This window comes from Bombus impatiens, unplaced genomic scaffold, assembly GCF_000188095.3.
Source record: "Bombus impatiens unplaced genomic scaffold, BIMP_2.2 scf_0418, whole genome shotgun sequence".
NCBI lineage: Eukaryota > Metazoa > Arthropoda > Insecta > Hymenoptera > Apidae > Bombus > Bombus impatiens.
Window position 1 is genome coordinate 306,936 of NT_176837.1, and position 25,775 is coordinate 332,710.

General features: G+C 34.9%; 3 protein-coding genes across 4 annotated transcripts in view; 2 read left to right on the forward strand and 1 right to left on the reverse strand.

Moving 5' to 3' along the window:
- LOC100741673 (torso-like protein) overlaps nucleotides 1–3,213 on the forward strand; it is a 34,013-nt gene extending 30,800 nt beyond the window's left edge. For both annotated transcript variants that reach the window (XM_033321319.1, XM_012386874.3), the window contains exon 3: nucleotides 526–3,213. In XM_033321319.1, the coding sequence (XP_033177210.1) occupies nucleotides 526–921 (396 nt within the window). In that variant the 3' untranslated portion in view covers nucleotides 922–3,213. The remainder of the gene's footprint in view (nucleotides 1–525) is intronic.
- Nucleotides 1,519–5,040, reverse strand: LOC100747411 (tetratricopeptide repeat protein 5). Its single transcript, XM_003490239.4, has 8 exons — nucleotides 4,553–5,040; nucleotides 3,999–4,349; nucleotides 3,650–3,892; nucleotides 3,526–3,579; nucleotides 3,262–3,447; nucleotides 2,949–3,121; nucleotides 2,710–2,854; nucleotides 1,519–2,639 (listed from the first exon to the last, which is right to left on the reverse strand). The coding sequence occupies exons 1-8, from the start codon at nucleotides 4,634–4,636 to the stop codon at nucleotides 2,520–2,522; spliced, it is 1,356 nt and encodes a 451-aa protein (XP_003490287.1). The 5' UTR covers nucleotides 4,637–5,040; the 3' UTR covers nucleotides 1,519–2,519.
- Nucleotides 5,041–5,140: 100 nt separating this feature from the next.
- LOC100748411 (ubiquitin-like protein 3) overlaps nucleotides 5,141–25,775 on the forward strand; it is a 107,966-nt gene continuing 87,331 nt past the window's right edge. The window contains exon 1 of the mRNA XM_003490248.4: nucleotides 5,141–5,587. Within this exon, the coding sequence (XP_003490296.1) occupies nucleotides 5,558–5,587 (30 nt within the window). The 5' untranslated portion in view covers nucleotides 5,141–5,557. The remainder of the gene's footprint in view (nucleotides 5,588–25,775) is intronic.

Genomic DNA, 25,775 nt, shown 5'->3' on the forward strand with positions numbered 1-25,775 from the left:
ATCAAAATTATAGTCTGAAGAAACAGACGTGTGTACCCTTTTATCTGCCTCTTACCAATGTATAAACCTTAAAGACCAGTTTCAAGGTTTACGAATAGGATGACGACACCAAATAATCTGATAAACACTCGGAATAAGTATTAGAAACAAGAACAGGATATGTAAAAATAAGTGGCCATCGTTAATTCGTTGATTATCTAGATAATTACAAACGTAAACGCTACGTGTCTTATACAGGATATGGTGTGAGGAAGCAGAAGGCTAGTGATGCTTCAGGGAAAAATAAATTAGAAGATGGCAATAAAATTTGTTCGTCAACGACTTAACTTTCTTTTCTGTAATATTTTAATAAAAGTTTTTAAGTTGCACTGTAAAAAATATTGATAATCTGAAAAGTCTGCAATTATATACAAGTACTTTCTCTATGTAGATTTACCTTTTTCACCTTTCCTTGATTCCTTGATACCTTGTGCTAAATTATATGTACCTACCTTAAAATTTTAAAAGTATTTTTATTCCTTCTAGGTGTTCGTGTATACTCAACAAGCATATCTACGTATCAAAGAGCGGCTAAAGACTCGTGGTGTAGCAGATTTATCGAATATCGAGTTGAGCAATTATTTTTCGCCGTGGTACGCGGAGCACATGGGCTCGATACAAGCAGCGAGCGGAAACCGCACCGTCGAGGCTTGGGCGGTAGAACGGCTTCGAAACCAATACTACATTTTCTCGTATGCCAGCTTGCTGAAATTACACGGTGATGCGATGTTGCTAAAGCAATTGGACGGTTTGTTGGAGAACGAAGCGTTGCTACAGCTTCAACTGAAGACGCTCGCGCCGATCTTCAAAGATCCTCAACGACGTGAGTGGTTCCTCGAGGTGATCGACAATTACTTTAAGTTATGGGAGGTGAACATGTGAAGTAGAACGAGACATGTCCCGAAAGGAGAACATTGATACACCTCCGTTTTACTTACGTAAAATTACGTATCGGTATGATCTGTACGTGGAAGACCACGCGTTTACGCGTACGTATTTAATTTAGAAGACGTCGGCCGATGACTTCGACGTGAAACGATCATTCGTCGTTGTGAAACGATTCCTAGTGCTCGAAGAGTCGTTAGTCACGGTCCGCTGGAAGTTCACTATTGTTTCTCCGTCAAACGGATGCTAGGTTTTCATAGAGAAACGCCCAACTACTATATTATTATTAAATAAGTATTTATTATATTATAATCGATAATAGAAAACATTTTTATACAAACGTTTTAAATATATATGTACATCACAAGCAATTTTCGTAAAAGTGACTGAAAAATGCGCGACGTTCTGCTTCCATGTTTGTCGTTTCGCTTTTGATACCGGTTTAATAAATTTATGTTGCATTCCCGTTTAAGCTCTTCAAGGGCGTAGCGACAAACGCAGAAACAGAACTCGTGACCTTTTTTCTTCTTTCTCGCGTTGATTTTCTTCTCGAGCGTGTTCGAACTTTCATAAATCGATGTTTTTAAAAATAAATCTACGCATTGTGTATTTTATAATACGTTCTATCCTTACGAACTTATGGACGTTACCGTTTCTTTTTTTTTTAATCGAAATGAATCGATATGAGTATTCAAGTATAAAAGAATGATTAGTTTGTATGTTTCGTACAAACAAGCAAAAGTTATTTTATTGGCACGATGGAACGACTGATGAATAGAACTTATAGAAAAAGTCAGTTTATTTGATCTTGTTAAGCATTAAATGTTATTATATCTTATTTTTATGCTTGCTTATCTTTTGTCTTTCCTCTTAAAGAACTACAACAATAAACGTAAATAATTCATTAAAAAATTCCAGAACGTTTAAATGTTTTTTAAAAGAAAATTATTTGATTAAAGATTAAAACTACACCTAGGTGTATTGTGAAAATTAATATTTTTATACTAAATTCGATTATATATTCTATATTCTGGAACTGACTTTTGAGCTGACGAAAGAAACTTGAAGAATGCGTACTCACCTGTTCTTATAAAATTTTGTAGATACACTATATGTAAAAGTTTCTATTGCTTATTAAATCGCATCCAGGAGTGCGATTAAAATTCTACAAGATACAATCATTTAAATGAACTGCGTTTTATTATGTATATACAAAATTTTATATAAATCGATGAATTCGGATTCTTCAAGCTTCTCTGCGAATTAACATATTACAAACAAAATATAACGATACTTATGAACGAAGTTCTGTGTAAAAAGACAGGTTTCTTTTTTAAATTTCATCGTTTCTAACTCGCATGACATTCTTCTAAGGAAATGCGCAACAATTGTAAGTGGATTGACCTATCTCCAGAAATATTGACTGTGGTAAGATTATTCAATTCTATTCATATACTATATTAATACTTAGATTCAAAATTCGAATATCACAATGTCTATTAACAGTGATATTGATTTAAAGTCGAGATAAAAGGAAATCTCATCACTAGCTACGTTTCGCTATAAATTCGTGAACGAACATTTGTGCATTAAGTTCAATCGGTCTTTTTAAAAGTGTGCAATTTTGCAGATGCTTGTTGCTCTCTACCTAATTTTCTTCCATTAACAACCAATATAACTGGAGTTTCGACGCGTATAGATTTGAAGTCAAAATCCTGAAAAAGTATATAGTTGTATAACCGTTAATTTTAAAAGAAGCATATATATCAGTACAATAATACTAACGTTATTGAGATAAGAAAACTTATGATGAATCACACATGGTTCAGGTATAGCAACAGAATCTCCTACGGTTACTCCACGACCTTTAGCAAGATTGTATACTGTTACAGCAATACACATTTTTTCTTCGTCCACAAGACAAAACGCGCTAAAATATTGGATACGTACTTGTTAATCATGATCATAAATTACAATCCTTGTTTTGTTGTAATTAAAGTAAGGAAACTGAAAAACAGACTTACAAAGGTACACAATCGGTGTCTTGTATCCAACATACTACTTTCCCAAATATAACTTTTTCTGGATTTAACCCGAGGACTAGGTCTTTAAGTAATACTAAATCTAATTTTACAGTCTTTTGGCCAGATGTGAAAGAGCCACCTTTGTATGGTCCCAAATGTTTAACATCCAATGCCTACATTTAATCAGAAACCTATAAATATGTATAGGTACCAGCATCATGTATTAAGTTTATAGAATCTTATAAAATGAAACACATCTTGAAATTACATTGTCATTATAAAAACAAATATATTATTTAAAAAATTTAGATACCCTTATCATTTGGTACAATCTTTTTGGTTTTACTCTTCCATTATTATTTACTGAATTTTGTACATCTTTTAAATATTGTAACAATTCATCTCTTTTGTTATGAGGTGTTTCCCATACTGGATCTAGTAGTATTGCCCTCTCAAAAGATTTTAATGCTAAACTATATTCTTCTTGATACTTTAAGGCCTATTGTTGTAATTTATTTACATGAATACCAGAAATTAAAGTTCATTGATATTGTATCGGAGATAATAAAATGCTTACCACTGCCTTATTGTGAAATAAATCAGGATTACTTCCTGCTACAATATCTTTTTCCTAAAAACAATTTCAATATGTTTATTGCTAGCCAACGATGAAAGTTTAAAATTGTCATAATCTAACTTACTGCTTGTGTATAAGCTGACATGCAAAGTCGTAAAGTTGCAGGATTTTGTGCTATTGTAAAAAAGGAAGACAAATAAGCATTTCCTAAGATTGCCCAAGAAATACCATCTGATGTATCAAGACTGACTGCTTCCTTAGCATATTCCACTCCCTTCTGTATATTTTGTATTCGTTGTTCAGTATTAGGGACTGGTTCTTGTCTGAGTACCATCGATAAATTTCTTAAGGATACTTTATTCCTACCCTACAATATTTATTATTGCATTTCAATTATACATTATACAATTATACATTACACAATTATAAAGCAGGAAGATGGTAATGGATAAGAATAAGAAAAGAAATTTTACATGGCGTAGAGCTCCAACAAAACAATTTTTTGCTTGCTGAATATCATCGTTTTTCCAATAACATTCTCCTAATTCATTCCATGCTTCTACTAAGTTAGGTTCTAATTTTACTGCTTTTGTTAATAACTCTTCTGCTTGTGGTATAAAACGTTCTGTAACATTTAAAGCTTTTCCTTTTAGGTAATAATATTTTGCTCGTGATCCATCAATTTCATATCCTTTACATTCATCGAGTTTACTTAAAGTATCTTTCATTTCTTTTTCTACATCACCATTCTTTTTAATGGCTTCTTCGATAGAATGATTTTCAAAATAGTGATCTCGAAAAAAATATAATGCATTTACTTTTTCCTAAAATAAATACATAAATAAGCGTCACAGAAATTAAACGTAAATTTAACGATGAAATCATATCTTTCTATAAATATTAAAGCTCGTTTGCTAAATTACAAGGAAACGGAGGAAAAAAGGTTATTTTCTGCACATCAATAAAGGAAAAAATATAACTAAATCAATTAATTGTTTAAGTTCTGTTATTAAAACGGTGTGTATACCGTCAATGCTACAATGGGGTCTTCTTTAACAATGTTTGCGGATTTCGCTCCTGCAACCACTTTATCATCTATAATTGCGGACATTTTTTAAAATACTTTCATAAACTGCTTATCACAGTAATTTCATTGTGCGTCAGATACACACTGAGTTTCTACTTTTATACATAATTTACAATGTTATACATGCGAACTAACGCTGCAACAGTAGAATACAATCTATCATTCGGAAACTGTCAAAATTTTAACGCTCGCAATACAACGGAAGAGGTTATATCGTAACATTAATGCAAACTAGTGTAAAGTACTATCCACAATAAAATTAAAATGATTCATTATCGATTGATTTATTCTCAACAGATGGAATCACAATTACTAAAACCTCAGTTCTGCAATATTACAACAATATCAGTACGATGAAAATAATACGTAAAAATAGTTTTCAATTTATGATTTTTCACATGTTTTTCACAAGTCTCGTTCACATGGTTCTCCTAAATTTAATTTTATAGATGTAGTATAGGTATACATCGAGAGTGGCGCTACTGGCGCTTCTCCCACTGCCACCTGTCACGAACGTCCAACGAGTGTGACTAGTGCAATCGCGTACTCTGTGACCGAAGCTTCCCCAGAAGGCTGCATCGTCTCAGGATCGCCATTTTATGTGTTTGGCTCTGAGACTGGGACGGTGGGTGCGTGCGGTGCAAACTACAGAGCGTATTATCCGTGTATTATCCGCAAGATGTTACCTAAATACTTTTCGCCCGACATGTACAAGTAACGACAGGTGTCGGAGTGTGTGATCGGGCAGCGGAAGGCTCGGGCCGAAATGGTCCCGGAATAGTGAGCTGTGCGTGAGTGTGTTTTCATCGAGTAAGTGCGTCGCACACTGGCTTTTCATCGCTGTCATCAGTTTGTTGAATACCTGTGCCATTCGGAAAGTCACCTTTGGGTCAAATTACGGACGGCCTCTGGATTTCCTGCGACCACCCTTCGCCACCATCTACGATGAGTTCGCGCAACATACCCTCAGACAAGGTGAGTCTCTTGTCACTTGCTCTAATATGTCTACCGCACCCTTCCGCCTCCTCTTTCTCCTTTATCCTTCGCATCCAACGCAATCTCCAGTTACCGTTCGATAACCATCGTACAGCTACGTTTTACTTAGTCGTACTTTTATTCACTAAGTCACGGCCATTCGACCATCAATGCGTAAAATTATAGCTGGATCAATGAGATGCCACTTCGCGCCTATCGGCCGCCTTTTTCCTCGATTAAATAACGGATATACAATATACACTGTACACCCTCGCACTAGCGATATACGTATCTCTTTTGTTTTTTTATTATACTTTATCTGTTTCCTCTAACTTGTTTTACTAGGAGCTATGTATTTCGTTGAAAACTTAGAACTAAGATTTAGGCATGTTCGACTAAATGTCGAAAGTAAATCCCGCGCGGTAATTATTCCTATTAAAGAAATCGGAGTGAAAGGTGTTAGGAAGAGATACCACATACTGAAAAGGACGTAAGATCTTTCTCCGCATATTGTACAAAATATTGTATACGTAAATCTTTAATAATTTATCTTTAAACATTTATCATATATATATAAATGTACGAGATTACTGAAAAAATTATGAATCTGTCAATTTGACTACCGTAGTAGGGATTCCAATGTTGAAACAGTTGAAACATCGTAGATCGATCGTTGATCGATAGTACGTACTTCGCGTTATAGGTATTTAAATGTATTTATTAACTTTATTCCCCTCGTATGGTCGTTCCATCGACTATTATCATAAACTTCCACCGGCGGCTAATTAATCAACAAAGGATTGTCTTTGATTGCAATCCTCGTCGTTGCAACGAGTTTCGCCGGTTTTCTTTCTTCTCGCGTCAAGAGCTCACGCTGCCGAGCCGTTCCATCCCGCCATCCCCCCACCCCTCCGTCCTCTTCCACAGCAATGTAAATTAATCGTGTCGTGAAAGTCGTGAACGTTCTCCACGCTTTGTGAATTATACACCTACCATCGCCTACCATCATCGGCGCGGCCATTCGTCGCGTTTTTTTACAAAGTTGTCGCGTTACTCGTACCAAGTGCACTCGTAGTCGGTCCAACGAGACTGTTTAATTGGCACCAATCGCATCACAGGGACGGCTAGAGCACTTGATGCGTCGCATACGCTGTCTATATCGAAAACGTAGTTTGAAGTCGATTCTAGAGATTTTTATATTTTTTGTTTCTAGGGAAAATTGAACAGCGAGAAGTAATACACGTATGTAGTGGCCAGTCCTTTCTTTTTCATAGGTTACACGATTGAAGTAATATTGTACGTAAATATTTCGGAAGCTGATAGTTGATTTATTTAGTAACGTTGTTCTACTCAGTTTTTCTTTGTGTATGTATCTTTTGAGATGTTTTCTTCTCTTTTCGACATACTTTATTTATGAAAAACGCGGAACACAAAAGATGGCAAAATAATGTTTATTGAAGCTATCGAAGCTATTATGAAAGATTTTAGGAAATTAGCGTTAATGTTAACATTTCTTGAGAATGCGATATTTCAGAAGAGATTTTTGTTTCTGATACAATCTTCTCAAATTTCAATATCTCTCGAAAGCCTTTTGTTAAATGAAGAAATGCAGAATTATTCTCTAATAAGGACACGAATCGTCTGAACATGATGATAATTATCTTACGCAAAATCAGAACGTAGATTCGTACGTAAATATAACCGTTCGCGCGAGCTCTAAATTTCCAAGATAAAAAATGAATATTTCCTTCAGAAAATTATAGAAATAACGGTAATTACTATCCAAAAAGTGTGCTTTTTCTTATTAAATAGCTTTATGCAATAGTTTAACGTTTACCAGAAAGTAAATAATAAAAGAAACTTAAAATATTACTCTTTCCTCTTAATAAATTGTTATTTATGCCTGTCGGAGTAACAAATTACAGTAATTAAACGAGACTTAGCTAGAAAACTAATTTTACCCGACTTTCGAATGCAAATATCGCGGCTTGCATAAATCGGTGTCCTTCCGTCTAATATCGATTCGTGTTCTTTCGCTTTTGTTTGGCGTTTCGAATCAAGACTCTCGATATTACTAAATGAAGGCTTGTGGCAAGGAAACAGGGCGCATGCGACCACGGGCTACTAAAGAATAGATCGACACACACGGCCTATTCCGCTAAAAATAGCGCGCATCCAAAATTCAGTAGCATCGATGGTGTGTAAAATAGATGCAAATATTTGCGTGGCCCCCTTTTCCACCGAATTATGCACGCCATTCCCGGCTATTTTCGTGTCCCACCATAACCATCCCCTTGTTTGTGATTAATCGCCGATGCGGTGTACACTTGGTCGTGCTCGACATGGTTTCGCGCGGTTTCGTGTTCAGAGGTGGAAAGAAACGCATTATCCGGTTGCACCTAACGGTGTAGATTATATTTCCTATGTGTGTATTGTCGAAAGACTGTCGCGATGACCGTTTCGTATCAGAGAGAGAGAGAAAGAGAGAGAAAGATCGTATTTGAAATTATTGGATTGGCAACTAAATGATTGCGGATTTTGTCTATACCACGCATTGACAAAATCCGCAATCATTTAGTTGCCAACTCAATAACTTCAAATACCATCTCTCTCTCTCTCTCTCTCTCTCTCTCTGAGAGAGATGGTATTTGAAGTTATTGAGTTGGCAACTAAATGATTGCGGATTTTGTCAATGCGTGGTATAGACAAAATCCGCAATCATTTAGTTGCCAATCCAATAATTTCAAATACGATCTTTCTCTCTCTTTCTCTCTCTCTCTGATACGAAACGGTCATCGCGACAGTCTTTCGACAATACACACATAGGAAATATAATCTACAACTACATCAATGCGTAGTATTGACAAAATCAGCAATCATTTAGTTGCCAACCCAATAGACAAATTTCTCGATATAATTTGTCTATACAGGGTGGTTGGTAATTGGTAGTACAAGCGGAAAAGGGGTGATTCTACGCGAAAAAAGAAGTCGAAAATATAGAATAAAAATTTTTTTTTAATTTTTTTTTAATTTTTCCATCGAGACAACGATCTACAGTGAGATCCGTTATAACGAGACGTGATAAAGTGCACGCGTACCGAGCGAAAATTCAAAGTCGATTTTCTCGAAAACGAAGCCTCAAACGAAAGATTGTTATTCTATATTTTCGACTTCTTTTTTCGCGTAGAATCACCCCTTTTTCTATATTTTCGAATTTTTATTCTATATTTTCGACTTCTTTTTTCGCGTAGAACCACCCCCTTTCCGCTTGTACCATCAGTTACCAACCACCCTGTATATCATCGGGAAGATATTTAGAAGATACAGTTAGTCGTGAGAGTATCTATTCGACTATTTGAGCTATTTTGTAATAAATTATGATTTGACAATGCGTATATCATTACTTTTCGATTATTAGACTAGGTTACAGCGTTGCAAATGGTTGTGTTAAAGTCAAGTGTGTATAATACAAATCGATCGTCCGTACTTTCCGTAGCCGGTACTTAAAATAGACAAGAATTCCGGTAATTTATTCTGGTCTCGGTTCACGATAATTGCAGAAAAATGAAATGGCAGGCTGTTCCGCTAGGCTGACGGCGAGTTTTCAATTAAGAAATGTTTTCCGCGGAGAATTGCGGGTCGTAGAAGCTTAGTTTCGTTACAATTAATCGTGTAAATTGGAATTCATGGCGAGCCACCATTCCAGCCCTGGATACCACCAGGACAAGCAACGCGACTCCTTTCACCCGCTATCCCGCCAAAGATACTCCGTCACTTAATTATTTCACCCTGTGGCCGACGCTTTCATGAGAAAACATTAAAATCTTCGCTTTCGGTCCGATATTCGTCAGTTTCAATGATATATCAAGATTAGGTTTCTCTTGCGAAATTATTCACGAATTAATAATATTAGCGAATTGACGAGGTATACGTAAGTTGTGGGTTATGGAATTTTTTTTTTTTTTTTATTATTCCAACTCTTAGAAGCATCGTCCCTTAAGTTTTATAATTAATTAACTCATAAGCTGATTCTTGAATATATTTTGGAATTTTTTAAATATATTTCTAATATATTTCACGATGTGTTTTGTAATATAATAAATTTCTTCTAATAATAAACGTACAACATCGTCTCGTGAAAAGTAGCGATGGATGATTGACTGACTATAATTCCCGATCCTTCATTCGTTAAAGTTATTTGTCGTATGCGTGGAATTTATTAAGTTTGTATCGGGCCTTGTGAAATATGTAAAGGCATGTACATATGTCATAGTTTTATTTAAAACTCGACTCTCGACGGCAAATGTTATTCTGGTGCTGTTTACAACAGCTACCACGTAATATTTACGTTTTCGAATAGCATACAGCAATACAAGCATCCGATAGATTGATTCATTGTATAGGGTCAGCTTTATTTTTTCGTCACCTTTGCAATGTTTATTTTGTGGATTGATATTCGGAAGTTATGTTTACACATGTATTATTCCTACGTCCTTATACTCCAGTTTATCTTCGACGTATCATTTTTGTTACGGTCCTTTTGTTATTTCGGATCCAGTGGTTCTTTCATCGCCCCAAAAAGCTTTACAAATTTTAAAAGATGTAAGCCATCCTTCTGTTACCTTCGTTCTTCTTGAGAAGCTTTTCGTTAAAGACAAAAAGATAAAAAATGTAAATTTCCAACGAAACATTGAGAGGCAATTAGTTTTCGAAGTATTTTTCGCAAGATCGAAGCAGCTTTTAAAAATGGAAAACTAATCGATTTCGAAACAGCTGTGCATTATATGACCAAAAAAAAAAAATTGATTCAGGTTTGAATTTGTATTAAATTTTCATATTTATGGGGAAAAAGAAACGCGAAAGTATTTCGATTCAAAGGACGAGAGCAAATTCACCTTCGAAAACTGCGCTAATCGATAGATTGCGAATTTTCATGCATTTACGAGAAGATCGAGGATGCAAAAATATACAGGAAATTCACGCGATATGCAAAAATATATAAAACGTCTAAAATATATTGCTTCTTATAACATTTGGTAGGTAAAATAATTTTCTACCTAATTCTCATTTTGTTTTAATTATACTCGCAAAAATACGAATTCCTAAAAATATCCACAGTCTGCTGATCGATCATTTATTTCTTTACTAACGACCGTGCATTCGTTTTCGAATTTTCCAACTTATTTTTCCAAGCAAGCTCGTATCGCTTTGAAAAAGAAGACCACACATCCTCGGCTTCCATTTACCGTAGGTGGCAACCATATTTAGGGTCCGACGAGTCTAGACATAATTGGTCAAAGCACCTAAAACGAATGAAGCGTACAACTTGTAACCACGAACCGGCAAACGAACCTAATCCGACCAATTTTCTCTTCTACGTCATTAAAATCACTTAAGATGATTTACGTAGTTTCCAACCGCGCTGGCTACCAATTCTTTCGTTTTTCGCTGAATACGCTGCTTCGAATCGAGGTACGTGATTTATCAAGTTGATTCGAACGTCTCGTTTGGCATCGAGCTCGAAGAACGCGTTCAGACGCGCCATTGTCGTGTGGCTATCGAGCAAAGCACGGTCAAGGTCGATTAAAGAACAAAAAGAATGTGTTTCTTTTCTTACGAGAGAGGAAAATGAAAAAAGAAAAGAAAGATAGGACCGTGGCGTGGAGAATATAGTGGTACAATGAAAATGATGTATATATCTGCAAACTCATAGAATAAACCGGTGGCGAATGCGGTTCCCTCTGCTATAGTTGGTACAAAAGATGTAATAGTATGGTCGTAAAATTAGACAGAATTTAAAGTTTACGCGTTTCCAGGACCGAAATAAATAATTTGAAACATTTTGTGGAAGATAAGGGGCTCGAGATTTCGATTAGTAACTATCTCTCAGATTTTCCTTTTTACAGAAATTAAAACAAAATTTGACTGAAAGTTATCTAAACCCGCCGAAAAAATGCATAGTTATCAAATTTATAAAATTGAACATTTTGATGGGTTTAATAGTTGGAATTTTAAAAAGTAAAATCCTGGCTAGTCGAGATTATTAACATATTCTATTGTGCACAGATAAGGTGACTGATAAATGGTACAGTTATATGATTACACGATCGTTTGTAAATTTATCGATTTCCAACTGTTTCCTTCTGGATATAAATCCTCGTTTATAAATTTCATTCTATTCGTAAACACGCGTGCTTATTATTCTGATTGTATCGAATCTATCAAAAATACCCATTAAAACCATTTTTTTCTTTTTATGTAACCAATTTCTCGTTTCTTGCAATACACGCGATAATTCACGATCTCTCGTATACCTCTTCCGCCGACTATAACATTTTTAACGTTTTCTCCTCGTGGGAATACACGTAACTTGCATAGAAAGGCGTGGCGGGGAAGGAAATATGGGTAGAAAAAGATCGTGTTGTCCGACGTATGGAAAGAGACCGTCCGGCAAACGGATCAAGGCGAATCAGCTTTTGTGAAACGTCTACATCGATTTTCTGTGTCGGGTGTGCTTTTCTTCTCTGAACTGAAAATGTGTGTCGGCCGTGCTTGCGGGCTCGTTTCCTCTACGACGAGCTGACGATTCACTTCGTCCTTCTGAGCGAGTCGAGGGCAAACCTTTTCTGGATGAAACGATTCGATGACGTTGGAGATGAAAGGCCGCGTCGTTCTAGATGGTTGCTTGGTAAATCCTTGGATTGCTTTGTGAAATAATATCGGTAGATACGAGTAACTCCTAGTCGATTTTGTTATCTCGGGAAAAATTATAATCGTCGGTGAGCTACGTGAATTATTTCCAAGTAAATATCTTCTAAATGAGATTATCGAGGACCTTTTCTTTTTTATTTCCGTTACAAAAGACACGCTGTTTCTGATATGTGAAAAGTCACATGAGTTTTAATCGTAAGTCTCGAATTAAATGAATTAAAAAAAAAAACATATTTGTAATATCGTCACGTGTGTTTAGTTTGCAACTTATGAATCTGATGTGTCCAAGCAACTCGTGGATTATACTTATAATAGGTATAGGTTCGTAGGATCCAATTTCATCAAGATTCTTCTTATTTTTTTTCAATGAAACTTTATATTTTCCATGCTACCCTTATGTAAGACATATGAAAATGGATACAGAGATACACAGTTATATTATGATCTTCGAGTAATCTCGATATTTTTATATAAACGATACAAAGGTGCGATCTAATTTAGAAAAAAAGTGGACAAATATTAGATTGTCCGAAAAGTTTCTTTCGTTGCATAAAGTGATAATAGATGAACAATAATTTCTGTTTTATATTATTTCACGTTTCGTTCTATTTCTATTATTATGTTCCTGCGTAATTCAATAAACTAATATAAAACAAAAAACATTGTGCGTCTATTGTTTCCTTATAAAACAGAAAGAAACGTTTCGGACAACCTAATACATAGCTTCCTTCTCAATACGAATCTTCGATTTTACATTACCAATTTCAATAAATTCCAAGTGTCGAATTATATATTTCTGGTAGTTTCGTGAAACGAGTCTGTGAAAAATAAAAATGCTTTTGTAATAGAACCGGACAGAGGTAACACACGCGCTCCATTTTGTCCTTTCCTTAGTAATCCTAGAGGACATCTTCGGCTGTCTGTTCGAAAGATTTATCGTTACGTCGGGAATATATCGTGTCTACTATGAAATGTAGCACTACGCGTTGGTTTCTTGTAGCTCGGTGCAGTCGGTGGGTTTCACCTCGAGCCACCAATCGTTAGGATAGTGATGAAAAAAAAAGATGCCAGTGATACAAGTTGTGAGCGTTTCAATTTTATAAGGATTTTATTGGAGCACCTTTTGCGTAAAAGAATGTCAAACGACACAAGAATTGAAAAAGAAGTAGCTTCGTGTTTTCTCCTTACTGGCACGTTCCTTGTAATGTAATTGAATTTAAAAGTTTAATACAATGCATTAAACTCTGATCGATGTTTCGGGAGAGCAGTTCTACATCCATACAAGGGAATAGAATGTAGTTGAAAAAAAAAAAATATATATATATATCTGGGCGTAATTGGAACTCGATCCACGCGTTTACGTATAATATATCGATGGTATTCGCGATTATAGGCAACGTATTGCCTTTTTTGAAAAACGTACAAATGCATTTCACGTAATGGCCGTACGATTTTCATCGGTGAATATTTCATAAAGCATCGAACGAATATCCGTGACAATAAAAATAAATGAAATACAATACTATTTCATCCTTCTTGTGTTTCAAATTTCGTTTAAATCGCCGCCAAATGTTATTATATTTCTATTACCATATGCTCGAATTAGCAAACTTTGCCTTTTACGAAACTAAAAGTTGAAATTGGAATTCCCCTTTGAACTGTAACGGTCAAGATATTTTCAGATCATTTACATTCTCGTTCAAAAATTTGCAGTATCCTTTGCTTTCTGAGGGAAACAAATTTTCTGACATTTTTTCGAGAAATAAAAATATTATAATTATGCCTCTCGTTTTTACCTATTACATGCGCTCGCTGCTATTTTAAAAAGCCTGAGAATTATTTGAAATTCGAATCTACGTATTTTTCAAAATAATTAAAGAATTGGACGCACGGGTAAAAAGCCCAGAAACATCATAATATTAAGCGCCGGTCACAGTTGTAAAAGCTACCATGAAAAGAGAAAGATAAAAATACATACAAAACAGAAAATCCACCAGATATCCTGCTTTTGCGCTATTTCGAATTTATTCAGCGAATCGTTGCTGTATAGAAGCTGTATTCGATATGGCCCGTGGTTTTGTAACGTCGTTTTTCATCAAATTAGTAGTAAAAGAATAGCAAAAAAGAAAAAAGAAGAAAATCTGCCGAGTAATATCGCTTGCGCTAGGATGAATCAGCTTGTTTCTTGAAATTCATTGTTATTTTCGCCAAGGAATGATTATTAATTTTATAAAGAGGAATATTCAGATACAAAGAGCGAACTTTTTATCGAAATGAAATAAAATATTGTGTTTTCGTTTGCCAATCTGAATGATAAACGAAAGTAATCGGAAATTCTCTGTTAGCATTGATAATCATATTCGTGAAATAAAGCGCAGCTTTCACGGTAAAGAATATCGTAGATTAATTTAAAGTTTATTGTTTTCCTCTTCAAAATAACAATTTCAATAGCCTTGTAGGAAAGCTGATTGTTTTAAATAATACGATCTTCGAATGACCTCGTTGCTTAAACGTTTCTTCCAACAGGGGGAAATGGTTTCCTTACAGTCGCCTTTTATGTATTTCGACCAAGTTTCGAAAGAAAAGTCGAATAAATATTGGACGGTGCTTCAACTGTAAAACATCTAAAAGTAGATTCGAACGAGATCCTTTAGTCTTTCACGACCTAGTTAAAACTGTTCGAAACTTCTGAATATAAACTCTCGTCTCTTTTCAGAATAATTCAAATGTTACGCGAAACACTTTACCCCGCTTCAACCCACGATTTTTCAGAAACGCATAGGATAACAGTACATCTTCACGGGTTTAATAATACCAACTGTATTATCGTAAAAATGTTTTAAAGGTTCATAGTTAATATTATATGACATATGTTGTTTAAGTGTTTTTTATGGCTTAAAAAGTATGACAAAGAAGAGCGAAAATTTCGATTAGGTTTTTCGTTACTGCGAATGATAATAACGACTCAACAGCCAGTACTCGCTCCATTGTACGGTGACTATAGTTACTTACTCACTATCGAGCGTCTGTCATACTATTTAACAACGATTCTAATAATTATTTACTGCCGAGTATTCTTTGCATGTTATAAGCAGACTGCTGATGTTTATGCATTATTGGGAGATTTGAGGTTCCGAAAATCTACAGGGTGCGTATAATATGCAAAAATATATGGGATATTTAATATAGAACATTTACTATGGTATTTGTAGTAGATGAAACAAATTCTATTTAAATTTCTATTTAATTTCTATTTAAATTCCACTTCTCTAGAACCAAACATACGATTATCATTTATTATTCACGTTATAGTACCACGCCAGAATAATTTACTTATAATTCTCTATGAGAGTTGACTGTAAATTACTTCCAAATAAAAAAAAAAAAAGAAACTTCTTCAATTATGTTCATAAAAATATAAAATTGCATAAACATCAGCAGTCTAATTATAAATCGTGATAGTCGTCATATACATAAGTTATTATTTTATTTATCTATATTAAATCTCTTCTCTCCGAATCTGAAGATTGTTGACGAACAATTGACGAGTGTTTCAAATATACGTAGCTCAAGTACATTACGAATTTAAATTTTGAATCGAGTCTCGACAACGAAAAATTACCTAAAGAAGGTACGTGTTAAACGAAACATTAAGAATCGCTGTTAGGAGTCATACAATTTTCAGTATCTAGCATCTGTTATATTACATCTGTTATATTGCATCTGTTAGATCGTAAAGTGTAAGCCATGTAACTGTAACTACGTTGATAATTCCATAATTAACACTATGACGACCGATGATGCCACGCTAGTGTCATACGAGTATTGACTACTAGGACACTTATATAAGCGACACATTTTGTGTAACGTAGAACATAGTTACTTTAATACTTGGGTGGTTTACGATTACAAGAAACAAATCACATTACACGCTGAGGGTCGCAACGAACCGGCCAATAAGGTTACTTAACGAACTAGTTCAGAATCTATTTGCAAGAACAGTTAGGACAAGCATTGTTAGAATGTCTTCTAATACTGATAGAAGGAAATATTGCTACTAGTTAATAGTTTCCATCGTGTTTTATAACAAATGTATTTACTGTTCGGAGAAGGTGAGAGAATAAGTTTTATAGAAATCGAATATGTATATGAAATGGCCGATTAAACGTTCGTGAAGCCTATTTCTTGCGTCAATCATTCGTTTCAATTTGCCGAGTTGCCTAAAATAATAATTCTAATTATGTATTTTGAACGTTTTGCCATATCGCGCGACTGCACGAAACAAATAATTAAAGTACGTGTTGCTGTTACTTGAAATATGATTAAACTAGTAACACAGTAATATACAATTTATATTTACACGTCTCGGCGAGCGTGGAGGAAAATATGAATTAAGGAAACAGGTCGGAAGCTTAATATTAATTAATACGACATTCCTACTATGAAAAGATATTTTTTTCTTTAGAAAGAAAGAACAGGAAGGAATTTCACACGTCACGCTTGTTCTTTCCAACCACCCAGTACTTATTAGCGCGATTCAAAGGCAATTCACATCCTGGAAGCCATTCAAAGTTCATCAAATATTAAATATTTTACTGAATATTAAAATCGTTCGAGTAAATAATCCTTTGATCATAGCGGCGGTCAAGTCTTTTTTTTTAATATCTCCATGATTTCCATCCTCCCACTCGTGACATTTGTAAGCTTTGAAAAATGCATTAGTTTAATAACATAAATTCTATTCCGATCTCTGCGATTGAACAGTGTGCACCCGCGCATTTTCTACTGAATGCACGATCGATAGAAATTGTAGGACGATGAAAAGCAATGAACGAGTTCGAAAATTGTATTAATTATTTATGCCGTAAGTAGAGCAAGGTGCACGAATTTCGTTTCCCGAAAGCTTTTGTAGCGTTCACCCAGTACTAAGTCAATTTTTTAATCTGAATAAATTTGCATAATTACCTTGAAAGCTTAGTAACGAAGATACGTAATCAACGTTTCGTACAAGTTCATACAAAGTAAATAGTATATATGTATAAGGATGCGTCTTTCAATTGTTAGAAAAGCTGTTCCTTCCAATTTCATCAAGGTTCTTCTTATTTTTTTCAATGAAACTTTATATTTTGCATGCTACCCTTTTATGTGAGACATATGAAAATGGATACAGAGATACACAATTATATTATGATCTTCGAGTAATCTCGATATTTTTATGTAAGCGATACAAAGGCGCGATCTAATTTAGAAAAGAAGTTGACGAAAAAGAGGATGCCAGTGATACAAGTTGTGAGCGTTTCAATTTTATAAGCATTTTATAAGGATTTCGTCGCCTTAATTTTAGTGAAAAAATATTTATATCATTGGTTTTTTATTTGCTTGAATGTTTTATTATAGAACTACACATACATAGGACAAAGCATGCATTTATACAAGAATCACGTACAAATTTTTGTATTTATGATATAGATGTGCTCATGATACCATCTGATGCACCGCTGTGCATCCAACTTAGTTTTCTCCCCTCGCGTCGTTCGAAAATTCATTGCCACATCTTGATCCTTTTCACTTTCACTTGATGACTCGATGACGTTTCTAATTTCGTCGCCGGCTATCTACATAGGGCAGCGAAATTAGGCAAACAAAGGCATTTTTTGATATAATTGCAAGTTTCGATCGATAAGTGACGACCAGATTGCCACTTCGTGATGCAAAAATAGAAACAATATGCTACACATTATCAAAAGCAAATGGTAGAATTACGTACTTTAGACGTTGAAATACTACTTCAGGTATCAAGAAATAATGCAATGCGCTATTCGTGAAAAAAAACAATGTTACAGAAAACTCAGGAAACGAGGAATTCCTTTGTTTTTGCTATCGCTTAATTAGCAGCGTATCTATTTCAAATTCCAATTGTCGCTTACATGCTATAGCACTTAACAACAAAGATTGATCAGCAGACGAGATATATCTAGCTATTGTTAACTTATCGTTAACTAATTATTGTGCGCTTTTATATCGTACTTGTACCTATATTATACTTCGAACATTAATATTGCGCTAGATTATAGCATTATCAATATGATTGTATACTTTCTCTCGGAATTAACGTAACCTTACTGTACAATGTCTAACGTAACACGTAAAATCACCTGTGTTAAAGCCAATGATTTTCTTGTTGGTAATATTTACTTTTGTATTTTAATAATTCACCGAAACAACGAACCTTCGAATATTATAGAAACAAATGTTTCTCGATGCTAAAGCCCTGTGCCATGTATTTTTAAACCACGTATATTCATTTACTTGTAATTTCGTATTTCATTGAAAGTTCGATTCAGATAAAAAAACATTTGAGACGCCTATTCGAGGTTATGCTCCAGTTACTAGAGCGCAAAACTCTACGGTTGGAAAACAAGGTCGGATCGGTCATCTGTTCGCGTAAACTTATTTCGTTATTTATAAAGCGCTCAACTCACTTCCAAAGTGTATTTCCCACGTATTAAATCACACCCTATATACACGAAACTTGTTGTTGTAGTCGTCCTTTCTCCCCTGGTTCTATTTTAACGCGGGTTCGCTTTCTTCTTCTTCTTCTCTCTTTTTTTTCTTTCTTTTTTTTTTTTTTTGCTCTGCGCACAAAACACGTGGCGTGTTTACACGCGTACTACGGAAAGCTCATTAATGGGGCCGTAGTACACATTCGAGAGGCACTGGTTTGGTGGCCACAACACAGTTCATAAGGAACCGGTCCTGTTTACCTTAAAAGCAAATAAAAACCTATCGCGGCACGCGTTCCTCGCGCGGAATATTCAGAACCGTTTGTCGGGTAAATATTGTAACACCTGCGCCCAGGTTGACAAAATAGTTACATGATCGGTCGAAATTGGGTCTCTCTCGACTCATACGCTTTGTGATTCGTCACAATAATGTAATGGGTTTTTGTGTACATGTATGAGAGGAATGAGACGATCGTATGTTATAATATAATATAATAAGCCTAATTATGTGAATTTAGGATATATTGAATTTGTTATATTTGTTTTGTATACTTTAGAATATCTAGATTATCCAGATTGTTTGGTAACAATGTTTATTTTTACGAAATATTTTTAATCTCTGTTAATATCACTCTGTTATTTAATCGCACGTTTAGTAGATAAAGTAGCATTTTATAGGGGAATTATTTTTTAATATTCATGTTACTTTTATGCCGATGAATTTCCAACAATTCTTACCAAATGCTTTATTAAACATCGTATCTACTCAACGAATATCGTAATTTACTTTTCCATATAAATCGAAAGCACGGAATAAAGCTAAAAGCGATTTTTTATTATCAAAAAATTATTTTTTTCTCTCCATTCTACTCTTACTCGGTATCGTCTAACTTAATTTTACTTTAAAATATCGTGATATACGAAGGTTTAGAGAAACATTGATCGTTTTTGATCGGTAAATATCGACTTGCTAGCACGAAAGCTATTGCGTGGTAATGCAAATTTCGTGAGTTAGGTCCTGTGAAATTCATGATACGTTAAGCATACATTGCCGGACTACATTCAACTGATTGCATCAGGAGCATATTCTCGTATCACAATTACCAGCTCAATTCGTTACCACTACGGGTTGCACAGCGACGGACAGGTGGATAAGCAAGTGGTATTCGCGATCGTTTTCGAACGCGATAATATCCGATATCGTAACGCGGCCGATATTTCTCCAATAACAGACTGGCACAATGAACCTCGAAGATCGTAACAGATGCCATTCAACTGGCGAAAAATGTACATCTGTTTTTCTTCCTATCAACTGTATGTAGTAAAAGCGGAGGAAACAATTGTACATTATCGTGACTATACGTTTCCTAGTTAGAAACACGATTTATAAATGTAGTTCAGTAGTTCACAGTGTTAACATGTTCATAGCAGGTTGGAGAAAAATATTGATTAGAGATTAAGTATTTCTTGCACTTTTGTACAAGGTACACTGGCTCTCGAAAGTATTTGAATAGTTATCATAGAATATTTTTTTGCATATATCGCGTATGTTATACGTATGAAACATTTGAAAATTTCATCAGCTATGAAACCAATTTAAAAAGAGATATATTGTCGGTGTGTATTATACAGGGTGGGGTTGGTGTCGTAGTTCAACCGGGCAGAGGATGAATCTAGGTAAAGAAAAAATAAGTCGAAAATATAGAGTAACATTTTTTCATAGAACCCTTTTTTTTAGAAATTTCTTTTTTTGGAAAATCGAGTTTCACATATTTGTCAAGTATGCTTTAACTTGACTAGATACGAGTGAACAATCAACAGGAGATTGTTATACGGGTGAAAACAGGTCAAAAATGTAAAATAAAGTTTTTCCACTAGAGGCCTCATTTTCTGGAAAATAAAGTTTAACATAATTAAACACAAGTTTAATTATGAACTGGTGTGTTCCATACGCTCTCGTTATACATTTTCAAGCTAATCTCTCTCGAAAATGAAGCATCTTGTGAACAAATTTTATTCTGCATTTCTCACTTATTTTCAAATGTAGTTTAAACCCCTGTCGATTATTCATTCTTGTTCAGGCCGGAATTGACCAGATTAAAAATATTTAAGTGTACTTGTCGAACCTACAAAGTCGATTTTCTTGATGACGAAGCCTCGAATGAAAGAGTGCTATGCCAAATTTGTTTCTTATTTTTCCACCTAAAATTACCATCTGCCCGATTGTGCTACGATTACCGCCACACTTTGTATGAAACATTTTGAAATTTCATTGGCACCATAATGAGACGCGACTGACACGATTATATTGGTAAAATTTGAAACCAATCCGAAGATGCGTACAGGACTTTCAAGATATTTATCGCAAAGATATATTTAATAAAAAAATTAATACGCGGGATGAACAATGGTCGTAAACATATAATTAGTGCTAAAACATAATCCAACTAAATATCGTGGCTTATTAATACAAGGAATAATTGAACGATACTTTGCCGATTCTCTGTAAAGTATAAGTTTTGTAGTAAATAATTCGGAACTTCTATAATATACAGGGTGGTTGGTAACTGTTGGTACAAGAAGAAAGGGGGATTCTACGCGAAAAAAGAAGTCGAAAATATAAAATAAAAATTTTTGTTTTCGAGAAAATCGACTTTAAATTTTCGCTCGGTACGCGTGCGGTACGTTATAACGGATTTCACTGTAGATCGTTGTCTCGATGGAAAAATTAAAAAAAAAAAATTTTTTTTTAATTTTTATTCTATATTTTCGACTTTTTTTCGCGTAGAATCACCCCCTTTCCGCTTGTACCACCAGTTATCAACCACCCTGTATACATTTTCAGGTACCTTTCAAATTTTAATTATCATATATATATATATATATAATCATCAGTCGTGTTTCATTATGGAACTCATGAAATTCCAAAATGTTTTATATAGCACACAGTGATACACACTCGTAAAAGATTTCTATAAATGTACAAACAATTTCTCTTGCTACCATACAGTATATCATGGAATGTTACGATATTTGAATTCCGAATTTTATCGTACGAACGTGTTTTTCGTATTCCGAGAATGAGATTCGAAGAGTCGAAATAAATATTCGAGCAGTACAGAGGAACGCAGCGTGCACTTAGAGAAGCGCTGACGTCAAGCACAAAGTCTTTGTCTGGCCAGTTCATCCGCCTTTCTACGTGTCTCTGTTTTCCTATCCTCGCTCTCCCTCGCTCGGTTCTTTTCTTTTGCTCTTCCTTTTTCTCTGGTTCTCGCAGCCGTTACGGTTACCGTTTTCCGTGGAACCACGCCACGATGAATCTTCCTCTGACCTCTCTCTCTTCTTCTTCTTCTTCTTCTTCTTCTTCTTCCCCTCTCGTCATTATCGTTTGCTTTGGAACCTTAAGTAATTAATAGCATAACGGAGATAACCCTTGTTTGTTCTTGCCAAGCATTTCGCTGTACTGTGTTACACTTTGAGGAGATTTCGCTTGCCATTGCGTGAAACATATATTATACGTATGTAAATAAGAACATACACTCGTCAGATTATAATTTGTTATTTATAGTAGTTGATTATTATTATTGTTATTTATCGTGGTAATTAATTAGTGGGAGAATCTTTCGAACGACAAAAAGATTTTCGGTAGCGAAAAGAAGTTATCAAAGATGTAATGAATTAAAGATAATATAAATATGCTAATTTTCATAATCTCCAAATTATATTTTGAAATATTGCCCGTCGTAATATTAAGATATTAAAATTATCTTAATAATTATACGCGTCTTTGGTTTTCATAAAATTGTCAATTTATCAACTATGTTTAAAACACGTACATTTTAGCAGATTCCTTTCGTTTTCAATCGTGTTATATTAAAATCCTCCTGCTGTTTAGTCATAAAGTAATTTTAAAGGACGTACATTCTTGTGGCCCTAGCAAATTCTTCTCTCTTTCAACTATGGTATGTTATATTAAAACCCTGCTGTTTAATCGTAATGTGATATTAAAATAAAGAGTCAATGAAAACGTAGATTCGTAGTCGTAGGTTTTCTACACGTAATAAATAATAAAATATATTATTGTAATGGGAAGTAATCCCATAAAGAAGCAGTATCGCTTCTAGTTATTAATTCATCGATAATTTTCTTAAAATTAACGTACACTTTGTTAAAATTCACGTATCTCCATATACCACAAACCAACCCAAATATTTAGATTCTTTTCGGAGCTATTCGGAAATTATATTGCACGACTCCTTATTTGCCAATTTACCATCATGTACGTCATTTTCTAGCGATGACTGACCCTATGGAAGTGACTCATTCGTTTCTTGAAAATTAAATATTAATCCCGCGCAAATGAAACGAAATTAAGGAATAAAGAAAATATGAAGTTGCCCAGACTAACTTTAACGCCTACATATGAACCGTGTAGTATATTTGGAGCTATCCTCGTCGTTGCCTTTCCGTATTTCTCCGGCCATGTGTTTCTTTGGCAACTAGGTTAGCCAAGATTGATAGGGAGGCGACATATAAACACTCTGGTATCTTCAGGTTATAAGTTTAGCGAAGGGAGGTCGCGGATCAGACGTTACGGCTTGGCAAGCAATTTACGAGGGTTTTTGCTCGGAACCGTTTCGCGTCCGCGGTGCAAAACCGCTCGAATTTCGCCCACTGTGTTTCACCGGCGTTACGTACCCGCATTCAGAACAGCCATGAGATAACCTAAATTTCTTCTTTCACGATCTTCCATTTCTCTGGTATTTACGGGATACGCCGAATTATCCCGGCGAAACGTATTTTTACCTCGTTCTCCAGCCAGAATTTTCAAATTTAATACCCGCCGAGTTTCGTGCGTAGTTGGATTAAAAATTATGCAGTCGGAGAAAATGAACGGGCTGCGATATTTCAGGTGCCTGAAGAGCTTGACGCATGGCCTATTATCATGAGAGTTAGCGATAGCTAATATACAACTTTCTCTGTGACGTTTATTTCAGCGGTGGCTTGGTTAACTTGATTCGCTGTGTGTTCCAGGGTTATTTATCGATAGCACTGACTTTTTTTTTCTACGTAAATTATGACGAAGCGAGATGGAAACTAGTTTTAGATAATAATTATAGACGTCTTACTCCAATATTAGATGAAAATGATGGCTTCGTGTTTATTTTGTGCCAACGATCCAAGTGGAAAAATGTCTGTGATTAGCGATTAGAGTGATTAGTAGTGGCCTGAGGGGGTAAATTACATGTTCGTGGTCAAAAGTTGACGCGTTAAGTACTGTCTTCGATGTATTTATAGGAGTAAAGCAAAAGAAGAAAAAAAACAAGCCAAATAAGGACATTGAAAACGCGTGACTCGTAAATCAATCGAAACGTGCGAACTTTCACGTACGCGGTATTACTCAATAGCACGAGCAGCCATTAGTAAACGGCAACGATGCGGATTCTGTTGTATATACACGAGCGGTAAAATGACTCGTGGTAACGTTTTCATTGCCACAATTCCACGGAAGTTTTTCTACGCTTTCGTAAAAGTGTACCTGACCGCGCACAAAGAGAAAGTGTACGGACTACTTGCGCGGTTCTTGCGATATTTCGATTCTTATCCAGTACGTGGTCCGATTACTTTATTATACGTAATTACCTAGATGTTGAATTACCTAGACGAAATATAGAAATTTATAGAAGCATGAAATTGCGAACAAAATTAAGGTAATACTTGAAAGAATCAATATGTATTAGATTTGAACAAAAAGGGAAATTCAAGATAATTTCTTTCGCATTGTTTCAAGTTTTGGTTCGAACTACAGAATTTGCAAATTTATAGAACCAAAGAATTACAAAATATCAAAGAATACTTTTAAACACGATAAAAAAGAAATTTACAATAAATTTCTTTAATATTATTTTCGATTTCAGGTTTTTTTCATTTTGGAATAATTTCTATTTCTTCCCAATTTACTGGAGATTCTGGTCTTTTTAGAAATATCTAGTAAATTAGAAAACGCGCTTTGATCGTGAAAACGAAACCTAATTGTGTCGCGTCTTCTGGTGTAAATTATGTTCGTCGTCGAAAGTCGGAAGCTTTCTATTGGGATAGCCTGATTCTCATCCGATATTATATTATCCGCGTGGAAATTGAATCTTTGTGTCACAGGTAGCAAGAAGTTACGGCTTGGTATACCTAACCGTGAAAATTGCTAGCCAATATTCGAACGTTTACCTAAATGGGAAACGCTTTGTGTCTAGGGACAAACATTTAAACTAACTAAACAAAGTTACGTGGTAACGGCTACATTTGTTCGTAAAATATAATTAACGAAACATCTATTAGACAACTTGATACTGAATTCTTTTTAATATTCTATATACCTACGATCGATCGTATCGAATTAATTCGAAGTATTTTTCACTAGAAATATTATTATAATCGAATTCTCTCACGTTTTCTGACGTACGAAGAATGAATTATCGAAAGACATAGCGCGGAAAGACTCTTAATATTCTCCTATTAAACTTTACATATTTCGTTATGTTAATGGATCTCTTTGCTTGGATAAGTCACGGCCGATCGCGTGTATAATTAATCTACGGAATAATTCATTGTTTATTCTTCTGCTTGTATCTATACGATTTGGATTTTGTTGACGTCGTAAATGATTTATAAGAAATACATTTTTCTTTTTTATTGATCGTAGTCGGTAACGTTTCATTCTTGGCTTTTTCGTATCATACGATAAAATGATAGAATACGTGTAGCTCGCTGTAATTGGGATTAGAGAGAAAATGGGGACAAGAATAAAAGGATTAGAAGCGGATGGGGGCTGGGTGAAGGTAATACTGGTAAAACCTGTACTTCTAACGCTTCTAACGTGACACATGATACGTACGTGCACGGTATCGTGAATTTCACATAGGTCATCGATATTACGTAATAATAACTATTTGTATAAAATATTCGATACACCCATCTTA